At 46.1% G+C, this 20548-nt stretch overlaps 1 protein-coding gene across 3 annotated transcripts; it reads right to left on the bottom strand.

The window, feature by feature from the left end:
* Positions 1-4042: 4042 nt before the first annotated feature.
* LOC146758010 (uncharacterized) lies at positions 4043-19989 on the bottom strand. Of its 3 annotated transcripts, none has more exons than XM_085518281.1 (5): positions 16826-17337; positions 15302-15448; positions 14449-14558; positions 11318-11429; positions 4043-4288 (listed from the first exon to the last, which is right to left on the bottom strand). In XM_085518281.1, exons 1-3 carry the CDS (start codon positions 17068-17070, stop codon positions 14537-14539), a joined length of 414 nt encoding a protein of 137 aa, XP_085374407.1. In that variant the 5' UTR covers positions 17071-17337; the 3' UTR covers positions 4043-4288; positions 11318-11429; positions 14449-14536. The 3 variants fall into 3 exon arrangements, with proteins under 3 accessions (XP_085374407.1, XP_085374408.1, XP_085374406.1); XM_085518282.1 differs by lacking the exon at positions 4043-4288 and adding an exon at positions 19140-19989 and having other exon boundaries at positions 5365-11429; positions 16826-16909; XM_085518280.1 differs by lacking the exon at positions 4043-4288 and having other exon boundaries at positions 5365-11429.
* Between the last annotated feature and the right edge of the window lie 559 nt (positions 19990-20548).

Genomic DNA, 20548 nt, shown 5'->3' with positions numbered 1-20548 from the left:
CACACAGGACCTGGCCCCCGCACACAGCTGTACAACCCCACTCCATTGCACAGCCCTGCACACAAACATGGGCAGCTCCTCTCTTGCACACAGCCACATGCCTGCTCATACTTGTATGACCCCAGCCATTTGAATAACACTGTGCACACACATTGATGTGCAACCCTGTCCTTCTGTCTACCCATGTGCATGGGCATCTATGTGTGCCACCATGCCTCCTTTGCACACCCAGGTGCCCACACAACATTCCATGCCCTTGTACTGATACTTGCTGCTACTCCTTCCCAGGCTGAAGATTCTGCACTTGCTTTTGTTAAACCTCTTCACGTTTATTGGTGCCCAGCTCTCCAGTCTGTCCAGGTCTTGCTGAATGGCAGCACAGACTTCAGGTGTGCCAGCCATTCTTCCCAGCTTTGTATCATAGGCGTACTTACAGAGCATGGACACTATCCCCTCCTCAAGGTCATCAGTGAAGATACTGAACAAGATCAGACACAGCACCAAGCCCTGGGGAACACTGCAGGCCACAGGTCTCCAAATGGACTCTGTGCTGTGATGCCATTATAGAAGGCTGCAGGGTTGGTTGAGCATGACTTTTCCTCGGTGAATCCAAGCTGCATACTGCTGATAAACTTCTTCCTTTCCAATTGCTCGCAGAAGGCATCCAGACCAAACTGTTCCAGCACCTTTCCAGGGACAGAGGTGAAACTGACTGCCGTGCAGTTTACCAGATCCTCCTCCTGCTCCTTTCTGAAGACTGCAGAGTCACAGGCTCTCCTCCAGCTTTCAGGCACTTCTCTTCTCCAAGACCTGTCAAAGATGACAGAGTTTGGCAATTACCTCTGCCAGCTCCCTCCGCACATGTGGATGCATCCCATCAGAGTCTATGGATTTGTGCACACTGATCCCACCCAGATGCTCCCAGATCACCCCGTCCTCACCCAGAGGAAAGCTCTCCATTTCCCAGGCTTTCTCTCTTCCCTCCAGGGTCCAGGAGTCCCAAGGGGCAGTCTTTGAAGTGAAAACCAAAGTAAAGAAGGCGTTCAGCATCTCCACCATCTCAGCATCACCCATTTCCAGGACACCCCCCTTCCCTATTTCCTACCTTTAGGGATGAACCAATCCTGAGCTCCAAAGAAGCGCTATTTAAATACTGCCCAGCTCTCATGGCTAGGAATGGATTTCAAGTAAGACTCATAGTCATAACGTGGTGTTGAGTGACCTGCAGTAAGCATTGTTACTGCTAGAAATGACCTGCAGTCTCAAGGAAAGGTAAACAAACCCATGCTAGGTATTACACTGAATCGCATCAGTGCAAAGGGCTTTATGACAGATTGCTTTTGTGTCAGCATCTATCAGATATCAGATGGGTCCCTTGGCTCATTTCCCACTTTGTTAGGAATTTGGAAGCACCGTGGAGGAGCTACATGCAAATCACAGTCAGTTTGACTAAATGGGGTGACAGAAGAGATGGTGTCACTGTGCAGGGAGCACCAGAAAGCCAGGATGACCTGAAAAAACTCTGAACGCAATTGTGAAGTGTAACAGATCCAAGGACTGATATCAGTCACAACCCACAGCTGCAACAAACCATATAGATGTTCTGCTTCTGCCTTTGTAGCTCTACGGACAGACAGACCATACAAATGTGTGGTGCTCACGGGTACGTCTCAGAAAACCAGTGGTGGAGGAGCACATTTGGCTGCAACATCCATCCTGCTTCCCTCGAGATGTCGGTCTCCAGCAGGCGGCGCTGTGATTCAACTTTTGCCACCGGAGGAACTTTTTCCTGGGTGCTTTACTTTAATGTGCTCCAAGTGATCAGTGCTATTCCAAGAGACTGAGAGAGATTTCTCATCAGGAAATTAAGGACTGGTTAGATTGGTTCCCTTGATCCACAGTCTTTGCACCATTCAGTGCACTGCAGAACTAATGAATGGCTGCATGAAGTAGATGCAGTGAAAGCTAAATTACAGCTTTAGATGGAAAAGAATGGGAGTAGCTGCTGTCCCCAAAGTTGTGGCCCTTATTCAAGTGCATGAGCCCTTTTCTCCTTTAATAACAGAGGCTTCCCAGATGTTGAAGCCTATGTGATCTGAAACGACCTGGTAGTCGAGCAGTAGTCATTTTGAGATGCTAGATGCCTTGGTTTGAAAGGATTGATACATTGTGAAAGGTTCACATTTTGTCCTGTTGCATTTCATAGAGGATCCTCCTTGGGGAAGGAGCAGTGATGCTTAACTGAACTGACATAGGGCTGGGAACTGATTTCTCTGCAGGTGGAGGTAAGGCTTCCTGCAGTGCTTTTCTCTTTGTTAGAATCAATTGCCCATACAGAAGTCACTGTCTGCTTCTGTTCTGTAGCACTAACTGACCAAAGTATCAGACAGTTCAGACAAAACATACCTCTAAGTGCTAGACATAAAGTGGACTGCAAACCTACAGCATGCTTTCTGTCACTCTGTCTCCTTAGTTGCAGACTGTGGTCTCTGGGGAATTATTGATGGGCAGGCAGGTGTTCATTCTCTGTGCATCCCACCACTGATGTATGGCCATCTGCCTCCTGCTGTGGTGCTGGCAGCAATGTGCAGCAACAGGGCAAAATCTCCAGAGAGCCCTCTCCATCCTACTTGCCAGTCCCTGTGACCAAGTCACAAGCCTGGAAATCAAAATACATACTGTCTGCCACTCAACTTCAAATGTGTTGGGCTTGAATCGCCCAGCAGAGACCTCACCTCACAAAATCCCCCCTGAGTGCCACCAGCCAAGCAGGACAGTGAAGAGGCACATGCACAGAGCTCTGAGTCCATCTACTGCTGACTTTGGCCAAAAATGAGGCAGGCACTCTGGACACTGGCAAGGTAGGCCTGCTGGTTCCTCCCAGCAAATGAAATGACAGATCCCTCCTGGCTGAGTCCCACAGCTTCTTTTCAGCATCCAGGTCACGGGGACAGGAGCCCAAGTGGCTCTCTGCTCGAGTGAGGATGCCAGTCAGGAAGTCAGCCATTCCATCTGAAGCAAGATGAAACAAACAGTCGGGTTGTGTGGCACAAAACTCTCTAAAATAATTGCAGATGGACCTCAGTGTTCACATTAAGCTGATACTGCACCGAGTTCTGTCAAATGAAAGAGAAATGTGATGGTTTCTCCCAAAGAATTGCTTGCTTCCCCAGGCAGGCGCACTGGAAGACCCAGAACACTGAACTTTATTTTAAGTACCCAAGCACGAAGCTTACTTCTCTCCTCTGCCAAGGGAACAACCACTTCAAAGCACCTCTGGAGAGATCACTCAGGTCAACCAGTACTGGCAGCAAGGTTATCACTTGTGATTTCAGCACGTGTTTGTTTCTTTGTTTAATAGGTACAAAGTGTAAAAGGAAGATTTCTGCCTTTACCTGGAAATGGTTGGGAATATTGTCATTTCTTTACTGTTTAGACTGTTAATGTGTTAAATGTTTGGTGCTCACTTGGGTACATCTCTGCCTGCAGTCATTCCTGCAGCACCAAAGGCCACCCAGACCTCCATGCCCACCTCTGGGGATGCTGGAGTGGTTGCAGTGAACCAAGAGCTGCAGCTCCTCCAGACTGAATGTCTCCAGCACCATCGTTGCTGTCAACGTCTCTGTGGCCTTGTGTTGTTCTCGTGGAAGGAGATGGTCATGTACTGTACAATGGCTGTGTTAACTGGGGGCACTGGGCAGTACTGGTGCCACTGGGAGGCTATTGAAGGACGCAGACAGCACTGTGGTGGCTCCAGGCAGTACTGGGGGATACAGAGTTTGCACAAAGAGAGTCTAGACAATACTGGGAAGCAATGGGAGCTTACTGGGGAACTGCAAGGAGCACGAGCGGGCACTGGAGAGCTCTGGACAGCACTTGTGGTGTCGGAGGACGTTCAGGAAGTACCCAGGTGGCACATATTAAGCTCATTCATTTCCTGTTCTCCAGCATCTCACGCAAGGTATTAAATGACCCACTTTTTTCACGGGGGAGACTTTCCCCTTTGGGGCTGACTTCCCCCCCACCCCAGCGCTGCTCAGCTCTCCCCTGGCTCTATGTTGATGCATTCCCACCTGATGCTGTCACTCAGTGACACACTGGCCACCAACAGACTCACTGTGGGTCCTGAGGATGGCTGGGGGTGGCACCACTGCACGTCGCACGAGGGGAAACAGAGGCAACAAGGTGAGCCAAGCGCTGCAGGGCAGAAGTTTGGCAGGATGTCACAGCGGGCACGGGGATGGCTTTTGCTCTGAGTGCTGCTGAGTCAAAGCCAAGCGTTTCTTTCCTGGAATGAAAGGCTTTTTGTCAAACTCAAAGTGTCCTCATTTCCCCCCTCATCTTCCACTTCTCCCTCTCCTTTCCTCCCCCTCCAGCTTCTGGGGGCAGACAGCTGAGGGGGTCCCACTCTGCAACCCTTTAGCCCCTTTTCTTACCCCAAATGGGGACAGGAGCAAAGGCCTCCCATGCCCCTCCCACACTTCCCAAGCTTCTGCTTTTTGCTGCCTTTTTAGCCCCAAATGAGTCACTCGGGGATTTTTTTTTTGGGGGGGGGGGGGGGGCTATTTCTTCACTGAGCAAGTAGAGGGGGTCTCCTATGTGATGCTGAGGGGTTGGATGCACATGGGTGCTGCAGCAGCCCCCAGTCCTGCTGCTGTCCCTATTATCCCTTATTTACAGGTGATTCCATACGGGTGGACCCCAGCCAAGCTGAGGACAGGGGACAGACCCTAGAAACTGGTTCTCATCAGCAGAGTGATGCTGGGTACTCAGGACAATCCCCAGGCCTACAAGGCGGGGAGACACCAGTGGCTCTGTCCCTATTTGTCCTAAAGAGTCACCAGGAAGAGGATGGAACAAGGTATCAAGCTAGGGATCAATTCTAGGGATGGCAGCGGTGGGGGGTAAAGGGACAGCAATGAACTGAGACCCACCAGCAGCCAGGGCACAGCGACATGGTGGCAGTAATGTCCCCAAAGCCCTGGGGGCTCTGGAAAACCCAGCACAGTCATTCAGTGCTGTGCCTCAAAACTCCTGTGTGTTCCGGTAAGGAAAGAGTCCATGGCACACGCATGAGACCAGCCACACACAGCACTTCCCTTGAGTGGGGATGAGTCATCCTCAGCCTTCATCCCCAGCCCAGTAACACTGCACAGCACTGCACTCTTCCTTCCGGGGCCTCCACAAGACCTGAGTTTGGGTTGCGGAAAAGCAGGAATTGTCCCTGCATCCCAGTGGCATCCCGCTGCATCATGTCAGTGCTCCCACAGCCCAGGGCTACTGAGCAGTGCTGCATCCAAAAAGCCATAGCCAAATGAATGCATTTCATCCTGACTTGCGGAATAAAACTCTATAATCCAGAGATGGGTTATAAAGCAGGTATGTTTATTCCAGTGCCGGGTGCAAGGGGGATAGCTCCACCAAACTTGCACACCAACTTGTAAAATCGTGACACAGATATAGGTACATCTAATACATAGTCAATGATTTCTCAGAATTCTAATACATAGTCAGTAGTTCTCGGAATTCTGATACATATTCAGTAGGTCTTTAGCATGAAGACCCCCTCTTGTTCTTATCAGGGGGATGAAACTCCTCTTCTGGTAGTTTACAAGTAGTTATTCTCCTCCTTGCCTGATGTCGTCCGTGAGGTCTCACTCCTTAGCTGCATCCTCTTTGCTCTCCTATGCCCCTTGTTTCTTTTACTTGTAAAATTTAACTATCCTTTACTTGTTTCTATAAACTAGCTTTAAGTTTCCCTCTTTTAGTCCCCCTTTACTCCATATTCCAACAGAGCATCAGTTTCCTGCTTCACTGTACAATCCCCACTTGGTATGTTATTCCTTATTTTGCATGGCAGAGTTCCTTCTTATTTCCCCTGATGGAGGTGGGACCTTCCTCCGTCAGCTCCACCAAAGAGCTCCCTGGCTCCAAGGAGCTTTGAAACCTCCCCAGCCACTGCATTGACAAGGAGGGAAGGTTTGGACCTGGCTGCTCCTCACGCAACCTGTGAAACCCCACTTATTGTATGCCATAGAGAGGCTATGTGAAAGCAGGGGGAAGGCAGCCTTGTTCCCAATTCAGTCAATAGCCATTTCAGCACAGACCACAGTGGGATAAGGACATGGGTCACTGCAGTTAAATTCTTCTTTCCTTTTTGAAGGTTGGGCTGCAATTTATTTAACAAGGAGAACCAGAGAAAGAAGCAGAAGAGGCAGGACAGCAGCAGAAGAATCAGGGCAAGCTGGAAAGGGACGAGGAAAGCAGAGATGCTCTTATCTAACTACATGTCTACAAGACGAACTGCAAATGCGAGCAGTAGGAAAGGCTCCAAGGAAGTGACGGGGGAGTAAGACGGGAAGCAGTTTGTTTTCCCCAACCAAAATCAAACCCCGTGCATTTAGTACAGATGTTTTCAGAGTATCTTGTAGAAAAGGAACCACTCCTTTTCCCTAGCAACAACAAAGATGCAACATGGGGAGGTGTAACCCCAGGCTGACTGGTTCCAAACCTGAACGTGACACGGGGAAAAGAACTGCAGGCTATAAATTAGGCTAAGTGATAACGAGATAAAATTCAGAGATTAAGAGAAATGAAAAAAACAGCATAAGTAAAAAACAACAACAACAAAATAACAATTCAACAACAACTGAAACAAACAAAGGAATACAGATCAAACAAAGGATAAGGAAAAGAATGCACTCCCATGGTGATGCAGAGATGACAACAGAGCCAGAAAAAGGCTAAGATATCACCAACAATACAAGGGAAGAGGAATAGGTAGCTACAGGGCATGCTGCTACCTCCACCAGAGAAGGTAAGGCTAGATACTGGGAAATGAATCTCAGAAGTGACAAGAGGAAAAGAAAAAGAAAAGAGAGAAAGAAAGAAAGAAAAAAAAAAAACAGACTGGAAGGAGAGGAACACAGGCAGGAAACATAAAGTAGCAGGACACAAGCACTGGCAGGAGACACGAACTGACCGGAGGCATACACTGGCAGGTAACAAACACAAACAAAAAAAAAAAGAAAAAATAAAATAAAAAAAACACAACAGTACGGAAAAACAATAAGCAACAACACTAAGAAAAATCAATGAGGAAAAACTCTGAGGAAATGTACAAAGGGAAAGCACTAGGGAAAAGTAGTATCAAAGACAGAATGCAGACATGCAAACAGAGTCTCGAGGACACAAAAAGTAATACATCCATGCCAGGGAGGAGGAATGGGTAGCTACAGGGCATGCTGCTGCCTCAACCAGAGATGCTACATCAGGGTGACAAGCCCAGATTGGGTCTCCGGATGACATTTAGAACAAAACATATCTTTGTAGGAATGCAAAGCATCTGCAGTCATGCCAAGAAGGAGGTAAGGGATGGATTTAAGCAGCCATGAGAGTAAACAGAGAAGTATTATAAGACAGAAAGAAAAAACACACTGGCAGGAGACAAACACGCAATAGCAGGAAACACATACTGGCAGGAGACAGAATGGCAGGACACACAAAGAGGAAACGAAAGAAAAACAATATCAAAAATCACTAAGGAAAATAAAGGAACAGGAAAGACAAAGAGGCAACAATAATGAAACAAGGACCATGGAAAGTAAAGTAAAAGGAGCACTATAAAAAATCAAACAGGGGAAAACGAAACATGGAAGGAAAACAGAGCAAAGCAAAACAAGGTCTAGAAATGCAAGAGTAAAGCAAATCACCTGAACACAAGATCATGTCAAAGCAAAGAGTCCATATCAAAGAAACAATAAAAAAGCTCACCAGTGCTGAGCACTGGAAAGAAACAAAGAACACTCAAAAACAAGGGCAGGTAAAGATTCAAAAGAAAAACTAAAGAGCAAAGATAAAACAAAAAAGAGAAATGAAAGCTGAAGAACTAAGAAGCCAAGGTAAAGAAAGCAAAATGGCTTGAAATACTGAGTAACAAAAAGGAATACCGCATAGTGAAGGATAAAAGAATGCCAAGACTGGAAAAGGAAAAAAAAATAAAGGAATCCACAGATATGAAAAAAAAAAACCAAAACTCAAAAGCAATCCATGGCAACATAGACGGAGCAGCAAAGCAAGACATGAAAAATAAAAAGGGCAAAAGGCAATGGTAAAGGCAATGGCAAAACAAAATGGCATAGGACACAAGGCAAAGGCAAAGGCAAAAGCAAAAGCAAACTGCCAAAGGCAAAGGCAACAGGCAAATGCAACAGGCCAAAGCAAATGGCAGAGGGAAAAGACAAAATGCAACGGCAAAGCTATAAGGCAAGGGCAAAAGAAAAAGGCAACGGGCAAACGGAAGGTCAAAAGCCAAGGGCTGAGGCAAAAGGCAAAGGGAAAATACAAAACACAAGGGCAGATGCACCCACCAAGACCAACGGGAAAATGTAATATGTATGCAAAAGGCAAAGACAAATGTAAAATGCAATAGGTAAAAGGCAATAAACAAAAGGAAAATGGTACGTGGCATAGATCAAAAGGCCAAGGCAATAGGGAAATGAAAAAGGAAAATTGAAAGAGTAAAGGAAAAGGCAAATTGCATACGACAGAAGGCAACGGGAAATGACAAAATAAAAACTGAAAATGCAAAGACAACGGGTAAAAGCTAATGGAAAGAGCAAAAGACAAAGCATAAAGGAAAAGGCGAAAGGCAAAAGAAAAATGCACAGACAAAAGGTAAGTGGCAGATTCCAAAAGGCAAAGGCAAAAGCTAAGTGGGACAGTTAGTACAAAAGGCAAAGGCAAAAGGGAACTGAAAATGGCAAAATGACAAAGCAAAGGAAAAAGGCAAATGGCACAGGAGAGAAGGCAAAGGCAAAAGCCAAAAGGAAAACTGAAAATGCAAAGGCAACTTGTCAATGCAAATGGCTATGGCTAAAGACAGTGCATAACAACAAAGGCAAAAGAAAAAGCAAAAGGCAAAGGCAAAAGGAAAATTGCAGAGGACAAAAGACAAAGGCAAAAGGGAAATGCAAAAGGTAAAGTGAAAAAGCTAATGCCAAAGGTAAAGGAAAACGGCAAATGACATAGGACAAAAGGAAAACACCAAAAGCAAAATGCAAAATTCAAAGGCAAAGGGCAAAAGCAAATGGCAGTGCGAAAAGCAAAAACCTGAGGGCAAATTCAACAGAGGAAAGGCAAAAGGTAAGTGACATAGAAGAAAAGGCAAAGGTAAAAGGGGTATGCAAAAGGTATCATCAAAATCATTTTGATGGGGTGCTCAGAGACAAAGTGTAGTGGAGGGCTGTTAGAGTTAGGCTAGTACGGTTAGGTTGTGGGTGGACTTGATGATCCTTAATGCCTTTTCCAACCTGAGCAATTCTATGATTCTATGAGATTTAACACCACAGTCCTTGTGGCAGCTGTGATGGAACTTGCAGTGTCTCTGGCTTCCCCACAATCACTTTCTCCAGGCAGATTCTTAGGCCCTGCAACTTCTTGAAAACCAAGTACACACCTCTGTCCAGCTTCCACACCAGCTCCTGCAGTGACATCTCTGACAGCTTGCTCCTCAAAGGAAAAACCAAGCAGGTGGTTGAGTCACCACCCCTGCATGTGTTTAAGAACCATTTGGATGTGGTGCTCAGGGACATGATTTGGCAGCAGGTTGTCAGGTTTAGGGTACGTTTGGTCAGGTTATGGTTGGACTTGACCATCTTTAAGGTCTTTTCCAACCTGAGCAATTCTATGACTCTATGATCCCTATCAAAGCTGACCTTCTGCAGTTTCTATAATCACTCTGCACTCTGCAAAATGTTACTCTCTGCATCCTTCTGCCTTCCAAGGCTAAGTACAGAAGCCTATCTGCCAACCAGTAGTCTTTGCTGGGCTGGTTGCTGAAATTACCCACCAACAATGAAGAGCCAAAAATACAAAGAGAAGTACATCAGCTGAATTAGTCACACTTTAGACTACCAGATGCTACTAAGATCTAAACTACCTGAGCCGCCACGGGAACACTTCTTCAAGCTACACTATCATCTACTGCAGCTAGGAATTATGCTCTGTGTTCCTAAGCCTATTTCTTCAGCTGATTGGAAAGAATGCTTTAATCACCAGCACAATATCAAGAGCTTGGTGTTCCAGTTACGTGTAGTAAAACTCGCTCTTAACAGAGACATCTTGAACTATTCTGGAAGCCACCCATTGGTTCCTGTCGTCAGGAAAGATCAAATGAAATCCAATAAGCCTGCACTCTCAGCCTGTGCTTTCAAGTCACATGACAGGATCCACTAAAGTGGGATGCGAGAATGACACGAGTCCTCCGGCAGTCAGAAGCTTCATTTTAAAAATAACCACATTTCTCTGAGGCTGTAACAGCAAGTGAAATGGGCTCCCCCCCACGCCCCTGCTCACACAAGTAACCTGCTGCTGGTCGGGGTCCTGATTGGCAGGGAGCTGCAAAAAGTGCTGCCCCACACCACTCCGAGGCTGCCTTCATCAGCACAGGGCAGCACTAAGCCCAGCACCAGGCAGGGCAACTTGCACAGCACGCACCAGGCTGTGGCTGGCTCAGCTTCCATGCCGCTGTGCCTGCAGTCCCACTGACCCCAGGCTGCAGCGGGCGCTGTGTCATCACAAGACTGAGTGACACAGAGGCATATTCCCTGTGGGCTCTGCCCCATAAATGCCATCACACAACCTGGTACTCTGAAGTTTACATGGGTTAATACCTTGGGAGCCCTCTCTTCAAAGAGCTAGTTCTACAAGTCTGAGTCCCACAAAGGGTGGGCGACGATGACAATCAGCAGTGTGGAAGATACCCTATTCTAAGCACGATCATTCCCCTAAGACGTTCAAATTAGTGCTGCACAACCCTACTTAATTTTCTGTATTCATCTCTGTATTGATCTCACGTGGGTCAAGATAACACAGTGAGCACCTGCAACGAGTCTAGACCGAGCAAAACTTTTGATGGAGGGAGCAAAGAGGTCAAGACAAGATGATGTAGTGCGATGCATTCAAAGCAGCTGGCCAAGCAAAAGCTATGTGCATGCATTTCCAAGCTGAGCACGCACCTGGAGTTGGGACACTATCACTCATTGTCAGAAAAGAATTCCTGAGTACCCTCCTAAAGAAAGCTATACACCGACATGACTGGAGTCTGTTTACATTAATTAGCCCTCTTTACATTTTGATATGCACCATTTACTACTCCAAAGTTGCACATCCCTTTGCCTTTCCATCTGAAGGGCTTTGAAAAAGTCTCTGAAATAGAAATTCCATGACTGCTGTAATACACTTGGGCAGGTACCTGGACTTCCATCCTGAGACATCCAATGCCTTTTACGGAAATAACGATTACTCAAGGACTTACCCCACTAAATTCACACTCAGTTTTACACCACTGGTTTTTAGTCTGATAGGTAGGAGGCAGCAAAAGGCAGCGAGAGGCAGCTATTCAGCAATCCCAGGAAGTCAGCTGGGCTCTAGGGAGACAAGAAGGGCAGTAAGGTGACAAACAACCATTGCCATTCATCCTTCTTCACAGATCTTAACATCTTTATTTCCTCCTCTCCTTCACACTCTCCCTTTGTCCAGAGGCCAGCAAGTCCTCTCTGATGGCCTGAACTGCTCAGCAAAATGGAAATCAGACAAACTGTTCTCTACTCTGGGAGAGTTCCAAATCTTTTAATCTGGGGCGAAACACGGGTGCTTCACAATATTTTTCCAACCCTTAAAACCACTATCATTCTTTATGTGTGTATTACCCATCTTTACGTTTATCAACAGTTCCTGAAGATCCTAGAGAAAAGAACCAAGAGACATTCCTCCTTATTTCTCCTATCTCCTGGCCACTACTTTGTGCTCCTCCATAACAATCAAACACTACTGGCATATTCATTATCCTTTCTATTCTTAAAATAACAAGTACTTCTACTTGAGGGTTTTGGTTTTTATCTTCATTTCCCCATGCAATTCATTTGAAAATTAGCGATGGACAATCCTCAAGCTTTTGAGAGGTTTGAGCTGGTTATGAGAAGCATCCAGAAGCTCAGAGGCTTAGCCAAAGCTAATCTGGGCATTTCCAAAGCACAAAGCTCCACACAGAGGCACAGAAACTAGGTGGCTCAGGACTCCTACCACCACTTGGCTCGCCCCTCTCAACACTGCTCCCTCACCAAACATCCAGGACTGGTTTTTATTACGTCCTTGCCAAAGAGAACACAAGATACTCAAGCACACCTTGTGCCATATATACTCCGCAAAGCTATAAACATGTTTTTAAGTCCTACAGGAAACAGAGAAACTTAAAACATATGCCTGAGGCCCCTGTTAAGCAGTAACTGTTTGCTGAATTTGGGCTCACAATAGGATTCCAACTTATCACATCCAAAGCCTTAACGTCCCTACCAAAAAGCATCTACTTCATCAAACACAGAAGGAGGAAGGTCGCAGCAACATACACCACACACCAGCCATGCTCATAAGGACAGGTAACTCTTCTGTGACAGATTCATCAAAATCTTACTGGATTAGCCTTGCTATCACCTGCAACTAGTTCTAAACACTGTTTTGAGGGGTCAGTTCCCAAACTCTGACAAAAGGCCACATACCATCATGAGATCAGGTACACCTGAGGCAACCACGCCACTAAGGCTCCTCTGCTAAACTGAAGCAGTCCCCAGTGATGGTTAAGAAAAAAATAAAAATAAAAAAATGCAGAGTTCCAAACACAAACACTTCTCTCAGTATCCCAACACCTCTGCCTTGTCCATCACTGGCCTGCAGGACTAAAGTCAAAGCAGTGCAAACCACAATCCCAGTGAAGTAGCTGGATGCTCTGTTTCATCTTCTCACAAGGTTAGCAGATCAGAGATCAACGAATGCAGGCTAAGCACAAGTTGCCCACAGAGAACAGGGGCTCTGCTATCACCAGCACCCGCTATACATCAAGAAGGAATGTGTGCTGTGGCATTCATTTTCCTTGACACAACTAGGAGTTCCCCATGACTGTCAGCACTGGAAGGAAAGCAGGCTGAAGAGAAAAACAAATAAATACAGACAGGACAGAAAAGCAGGGAGAACAAAGGACGGGGACTGATCTTGAACTAAATAAATTAGAGAACAGCCTCAAAAGGAATAATGGACAAGTCTGAAATGGTGATTGCTATAGAAAATTCCAGAGTATTCCTCTTGGTTTTTGTTGTTGTTGTTGCTGATTTTTTGTTTGTTTGTTTGTTTTTAAAAAGGACAACACGTAAAGAAATCAGGATGGATATGATTTGAAAACTCTTTTCAAGTGGCCTGGCATCTAAGGGCAAACTGAAGACTACACAGAACACCAATAGAAAAAGAGAGAACTAACAGCCTAGGGGGGTGCCACAGAGAAACTGGGAAGCGACCAAGTCTCTGCTCAGAGAACAACTGCTGGGTGAGGTAGAAAGCTGATGGTGATACCTTCTGCCAAGGAGGAGGAGAAGGATGAGGAAGGATGGCATCTGCAGCACAGGCACACACACCAGCGGTATAGCCTAGCTCAGAGCTACAATGCCAAAGTAATTAGAAGGTTTTATTTAACAGCTCTGTAAGGGACGATTCAACTACTTCAAGCTCCAGCAAGCTGCTAGTGACTGATAAACCAAGACTTCTCAGCGACCTCAAAAGCTGACAGCCTTTCAAAAAATAAACTGATTGTATGCTTTTTGAGATGGTTTGTTCAATCTACAGAAATTAATCCAGCAGGCAGCCCAATGGTCAAATTCTGTGCTGCCAGTAGAGCCTTTTCATGAGCATTAGGACCATCCCCGGTTACAGAGCTAGCACAGCACTGGCAGAAAATACAGTCACCTAGGAGAATAGAAAAAAAAAGAAGCAGCTTACCCTAACCTTATCTAACTCCTCTCCCAAATTTAGTAGCTATGAGTGCCATTAAAAATGCCATTAAAAAATTGGGGGAAAATTCATCAGGTAATTCCACGAAGGGCCACCCAAAAGCAAACAGCCTTTAAGCTGCAGCAGCTCAGGGCCAGGCCAGAAGTAAGAATTTTGTTTATATTGTTCATGACATAAGAAACTTTTGCCTGGTGGTAACAACAGTCCATTCCCATTGTGTCCCTCTGTGTTATGAATACTGCAATTGGCCTTCTGAAAGCCTCCTGGATGAATCCACCAAAAGCAAGGAAGCACCCTGCACTTACTCTGAAGACAGAAAGAAAGCAAGGTTCATGGAAACAGGCACACAAGGCTCGCAACCAGACACTGTGCTCCAAATCATGACAGAGATAGGACTACCACAGTGCCAGAACATGATTTACCACTAAAGGAAACATCCGGGAGCACATTCACAACTTCAGCTCAAGCTGTAACAGCTCAGCATGTTTAGCTTTCTTATCTTTCAGCTGGAAAACAAGATACTCCCAAACATCAGCCAGCAAGAACTTGGATGAGCCTGCCCTCTGGTTTTTACGATGACAGACATCATTACTGCCGCCTCTGACACCTTACCAGGAGATGCTTCCGTTTATTAGCCTGGACTTGATTCCTTCCACCAGCAGCTGCTCCTAAACTGACCTCGATTCATACAGTGATGCCATCAACTTCTAGCATGAGCTGACCTGCCAGAGAGAAGAGAAAGCAGGATAGAAACAAACACTGACATAGTATGTTCTAAAATTCTTGAACAAGCACAAGAGACAAAACAGGAGATAAACGCATCCGCAGCAACACCCCAGTTCATAAAGAAATGGAAATCTAGCCTGGCCTCAGCAGCCCTTATATATTTCTTACACATTTGATGAAGCCGACTGCAGTTTGAACCAGGAGAATTCACAGTCTCTTGCAAATGTCACCATAAAGGAGAACATGACACAGCAAATTAAGGAAAAAAAAAAAAAAAAAAAAAAAGCAATACAAAGAAAAATAAAGAAAAAAGCAAGCCAAAGACCAGGGAATCTAAGTATAAAAAAACACAGAAAAAAAAAAAAAACCCCAGAAAAAACAACCACATACTATCTGTAGCAGCAGAAAGACTAGCACAATATTACAAAGGCAAGGAAAGAATGGCTCACCCACCTCTGAGGATGGAAGTGCACAGAACAAACTCCACAGAGGAGAAATCAACAGAAAAAAATCCCACCCAAGGGCAGTCAGCCCCCTGAAATGAGCTGTAAGAGAGGTGCAGCCAGGCTCCACCCCTTCAAGTCAAAAGAAGGAAAGACAAGAAAAAAATTATAAAAATAAATAAATGAATAAGACATAGAAAACACCAAATAGGAAAGAAAACCATAGCACTGCAACGCAAAAAAATATCACAGCACAGCAAAGCACAGATGACAAAAAAAAAACAAGGAAAACGCACCTCCCTGACATGACATCTTGCCTCCTAAGCAGGTCACGGTGTCCCTCACTCAGGTGCAGAGCAGGAAGGAAGCTGAGACCCTGTTGGATCATTGCTGTGCACTCCCATCTAAAAGGTCCATATGCTCCTTGGGAAGCACAATGCCACCTGTGGAAAAGAGAAAGCAGGAACATGACATGCAGGTGGCTATCATCCAGCAGAAGGCCAGATCCTTCCATCTGTTATCCACTCCTCTTTTAGTCCTAACAAAGCTTTGAGAAAACAGAAACAGTAGAGCTTAGCAGAAGGTCTCAGGGAAACATCAGTAGTAACTGTCAGGAGGACAACTGGCATCGCGTGGACACAAACAGGCTGTTGGTGCAAGGAAGGAAATGGCACCTGAGCATTTCACCAGACAGGTTCCCTCCTCTCTGTCTTCCTGCAAAGATACAAGGATAAAAACCTCATTTCCTCTGAGCAACAATTGGGAACAAATCAGAAAATTATTCATTCAAAGGCACTTCCAGGAGATATACAACAGAATCCTTCCCAGTTACACGAGCTTACGCTGTGGCCTTTGGGAAAAAAAGCTGCCTTTGTGGTCCTGGGTCCTGAGGGCTCCTTTTCATCACCTGTTGGGCACAGCACGAGAGCTCTTCTTGTACAAATCTATGCCCTGTGAACCTTTCTCCATCCCAACACAAAGTCCAACCTAGAGCTGTGGTGCAGACACCGGATGCAGACCAGAGCAGTAAAACAACAGAAGAGGGGAAAAGCAGATACAGGTAAAACAACTTAAGAAGAGGAAAAGAGCAGAAAAGAAGAAAGGATAAAGGTAAGAAAGAAGGACAGAAGATCGAAAGTGCAATAGATGAAAGGACTGGACATGAGCAGGAAAGGAGCAGATGCAGAGCTACATCAAGGTGTGGCTTCACTCTGTCCCTGTCCACCACTGGCGACATCCCCCACTGACAAGGATGCTGCTGCCCCAGCAGCTGATGGGTTGTGTCCTGGGGCTGTGTTCCATGCAGAGCCTCTAAAGCCTGCTACAGAACCCCAGTTCCCTGCCACTTCTTTGGAAATACTGTCATTTCTATTACTCATTGCTTTGTTTGATAAGCTATTAAATGCTTTGTGTTCCCTCTGCTACATCTCTGCTTGCAGTCATTTGCACAGTGTCAAAGGTAGGATGGGGCACCACAGATGGCAGTGTTCCACAGCTGCCACCAGCAGCCCCAGCTAGCTCCTCCACACCTGAGGTGTGAGTGGCTGTGAGGGGAATGTCTCTGTGGAAGTGCAGCTCATTCCTCCCCTCTGATGGGGGCAGAAGGCATGAGACAAAAGAGGAAGGCAGAAAGCATCTGCATTTCCCTCATGGCTCTTTTTTTCTGTGTTACTGCAGGAAATTAACTGAGCCACTGTGCCTCTCTGTTATGGCTAGCTCTACAGCTCTGCCACTGTCTTTATACTCAGGTGTTCCTGTGTGTAATGCTCCACACTTGGACCCTGCAGAGCCCAAAGGCCTCCTTGGCTGCTGTTACTCACCTGGAGATTGAGGGTGCTGGGTCTCCACTCTGTACCTGCTTCCAGGTGTCACTTGCAAGACACTGCGAGTCCACCTGGTTGGAACTGAAGTCAATGAACACAAATGTGAAAGAAATAGGAATGGATTCTTTCATTTCACAGGCTTTAATCTTCATTGAAAGATGTTCTGCTGTGGAGCACAGCTGGAAGCACTTCATATGTGCAAAAAAGGGGGAGAGCCTGGTTGCTGCCCTCCCTAATCTCATGTTAGAGCTGGCTGTCTAAGAGAAAGAGTCTCTATTTGGAGATCTGCTCCATAGCAACATTTTGTGAATCCTGTTCTTCAGAAAAGTGTATTTGGGATTTTTTGTTTAGATTTGTGTTGGGTTTTTTTTTCAGAAATTCCTTTTTTTGGATAGTAGCTCGAGTCCTTCACCATTCTTTGGAAAATTAAAACAGAGTAAAGCAGCTGTATCAGCTCCTGCCTTCCACTACAGTTACCATTTGAGGTTATGGTTAACGGTTGAACTGGAGAGTCTGAGTGCTGCTACAAGGCCCTGGCTGTGCCCGGCCCCCTTCCGGCCCAGGCCCCAAAGCAGCCCCAACTGTGCTGGGTTCCCCTCTCACCTGGGCCCTGCAGTGGCCTCAGCTGTGCCTGGTCCCCCTCTGCTCTGGGCCCTGAGCTGGCCCCAGCTGTGCCTGGTCCTCCTCCATCCTGGGCCCCAAGGCCCTGCCTCTGCCTGCTCCCCCTCTGCTCTGGGCCCTGAGCTGGCCCTAACTGTGCCAGGCCCCCCTCTGGCACAGGCCCTGCCTCAAGCCCCGCCCCCTGTGGGCAGCAGTGCTAGTGCCTGGTTTTTTGCTCTCTTCGCTCTACTTTCCCTGTTCTCTTCACAAATGCATTCAGGTCCCCCAGGATGACGGGCACTGATACTGCTGCATTCTTCCTGAACAAACTTTCTGGACAGCTCAGCTTTTTCTACAGAGCAGCGTGCCTTTGGAAGTGCTTGGAGGATGTAAACTAACAGCAAGAGAACACTGAGCTCTTTTGGGTCTTTCTAGGAATGGCAAAGAGACAGGAGAGTGTGCCCAGCCTCGTGTGGTTGCTTGTATGCAGAAATCCCTGTCATGGTTGTCAACATCTGTGGTGTTCTGCTTTAAGGCACGAGTGTGTGACAAGAAGCCTACAGTTACCAATTTAGAGGAGGTAATTAATTGTAACAGTTCCCCTTTCTTCTTCCCTCTACACTTGGGTTATGGAGTTCTCCTTTGCGATGTGCCAGTGTAATACCTCTGAGCCACAGCACTGCTGCGTTTAGCAAAGCTCATGGCAACAGGCTTTGGACAACCTCAGAGCTTTGTAGATGAGGATAAGATATCCGATGATAAGAGAGAGAAAATGAATAAGATACAAGGTAAGTGTTGTTTTTTCCTTCTAGTCAGCACGCCATCCCTAAATCTTCCATGCTATGACTTTTATCTTGAGAGTGATGATCCCTTAACCTCACACCTTCAGCACAACACATTCTGTGGAGATTCCCACCAGTGACAAAGTATTAGTGCCGCTTTTCTGCCTATTTCTTATTTGTCTTTATTTTCTGGAATATGGGGATTTCTTTCATTGCCCACAAACACTGCCCAGTTCAGGAGGAAACAGGGACGAGAGTCATGAGCAAGGGCAGAATGGTTTCTCTGTTACTGAATGGAATGACAGTGTTTTCTGCATGTGGACTTGCCATAGTGCTTCTTACAAGGCCTAACAGTGGGATGAAATGTGCTCGGAAGCAGGTGTGTTTTTTAGGAAGGCAAAAGAGAAATGCAAATAATGCTAAGGGCGGCAACGAAGATGATCAGAGGGCTGGAGCACCTTTCCTACGAGGACAGGTTGAGGGAACTGGGCTTGTTTTGCTTGGAGAAAAGAAGGCTTCAGGGAGACCTCACTGCGGCCTTGTAGTATTTGAAGGGAGCATATGAACAGGAGGGCCTCCTTTCTGCAGCTCAGCTCTGTTTTGGGGCTGCAGGAGGGACGTTGGCTATGGGAAAGAGGACCTGGCTGGTGACAAGAAGGCAGCAGAATGACTTTTGGGGTCCCTGCCCTTCCACTGGGGGAGGGCAGGGCCTGAGATCCCCACATCCTCCTGCCATAGCCAGGGATGGGGGTATGTCACACCCAGCACTTCCCTTTTGGACAGGCCAACCATTATCTAAGGGGAAGAAGCCATGCTGAGCCGGCAGGAAGGTTTGAAACAAGTGAGAGCCCTGGGATGATGGTCAGCAAGAGACTGCCCACCTCCAGTTGGTTGCCTGTGCCATGGAAAGGAGCTGGAAGCCACTTTACCTTTCCTGCCCTTGGAAAGAGGTGGCAAAGTCTCATCTTTTTTTGGCTTCCGTGCCCCAGAGAAGCTCCTGGAGGACTTGCGGTGTATCAGGGGCGGCAGTTTGGGGACCAATTCCATTTGAAACCTGTAAGGGAGGAGAGGGCAGTGAGCGGCGTGACGCAGTGCAACAGCAATCCTTGCTGCTCTCTCTGCTTGTTTGCTCACAGGCACGTTTTCATGCTGCATGAAGGCTTTCTAAAGCTGTTAGCAGGGTCACTTGGGATAGGAGGAGGGGAAACAGTTTCAGGCAGAAAGAGGGAAGATTGGCTTTGGATGGTGTCACGGGTTACTTAGATTTACCTATGCCTGTGACAGGGGAAGCCACCCCGTGGGCCCCCCCCCCCGGGGCCCGGAAAGGAGGGGGAAAAGGGGAATGGGATAAAACAGCGGCAATCTAAGGAGGAAAAACTTACTTTACTAAATATGATATCGAAATACAAGATAACACAATATAATATAATTGAGGCCAACAAATCGAACGAAACAGAGATATGTTGCAATATGTATGAGCTAATTATCCGTATTATAAAGGTACACGCAGCCAAGGAATAAATGAGATTCGCTGATCATATGTCAATGACAGGTGTGGTCGTCTGCTTTTCTCCTGCCGTTCTGCAACAAACACCTATATACAAATTTAAGAACACAACGGAGTAACTGTTACTGTTTATTAACAACCAGTTTTAATACTACGATAAAAGTATGTCCTGAGAAAGGGGAACAAACACGCTTCTTCAAGGTTTTTTAGCTGTTCTGGATCTCAGCCGTCGCTTGATGATCAGATGATCACTTTCCTTCTTTTGTTCCTCAGATTCCTGAAGAAAACATTTCAAAAGTTACTCATCTTTTCACACAAGACTGACAAGCTCTTCTTGACCCACGCAAACATATTTCTTCCCCTAAATGGATTTCAGAATGGAATTTGCTTATTATATTTTATTCAGAAAACTATGGGATACCAAGATCATTTTAATGCAGCTTAATCACAAGGAACAAATATGGAGAATGTACAAAATCCTGTTTATCTTAAAAAAGCACACACATCTGAGGAAAGCCTGAAGGCAGCTTTCATTTTGAAATACTTGTTTTCAAAAGAGTATTATAATACTTGTTTTGTGAAACATGAAGCATTCAGAAAACATTTTTAGCCTCAATCCCTGTAGCTATGACTTGCCCAGAATTTCAGTTCTCGGTTCAGTTCCATGTTCTCAGAACTACAGTGAGAGAAGAAATTGTCTCATCTTCTTCATCCTCTAACAAAAAAAAATAACATTTTTTCTGCCCCTATCATTCGTCAAATCATCAAAAAATTCAGAGGGATATTACAGTATGGGCAAATGATCACTATGCTGAACAGAAAAAGGACTCT

The sequence above is a fragment of the Coturnix japonica genome, chromosome 17, assembly GCF_054131305.1.
Source record: "Coturnix japonica strain WE chromosome 17, WE-NBRP24, whole genome shotgun sequence".
NCBI classification, from domain to species: domain Eukaryota; kingdom Metazoa; phylum Chordata; class Aves; order Galliformes; family Phasianidae; genus Coturnix; species Coturnix japonica.
This window is presented reverse-complemented; position numbering and strand designations above follow the sequence as displayed.

Bases quoted from the DNA above. Each gene is read 5' to 3' on its own strand.
- LOC146758010 (XM_085518281.1), bottom strand. From the start codon at position 17,070: ATGAGATTAGGGAGGGCAGCAACCAGGCTCTCCCCCTTTTTTGCACAT. The intron at 15,449-16,825 runs GTGAGTAACAGC...TCTTTTCCACAG, and splicing joins CCAGCACCCTCAATCTCCAG to GTGGCATTGTGCTTCCCAAG. The intron at 14,559-15,301 runs GTGCGTTTTCCT...TCTCTCTGGCAG, and splicing joins CAAGATGTCATGTCAGGGAG to GTCAGCTCATGCTAGAAGTT.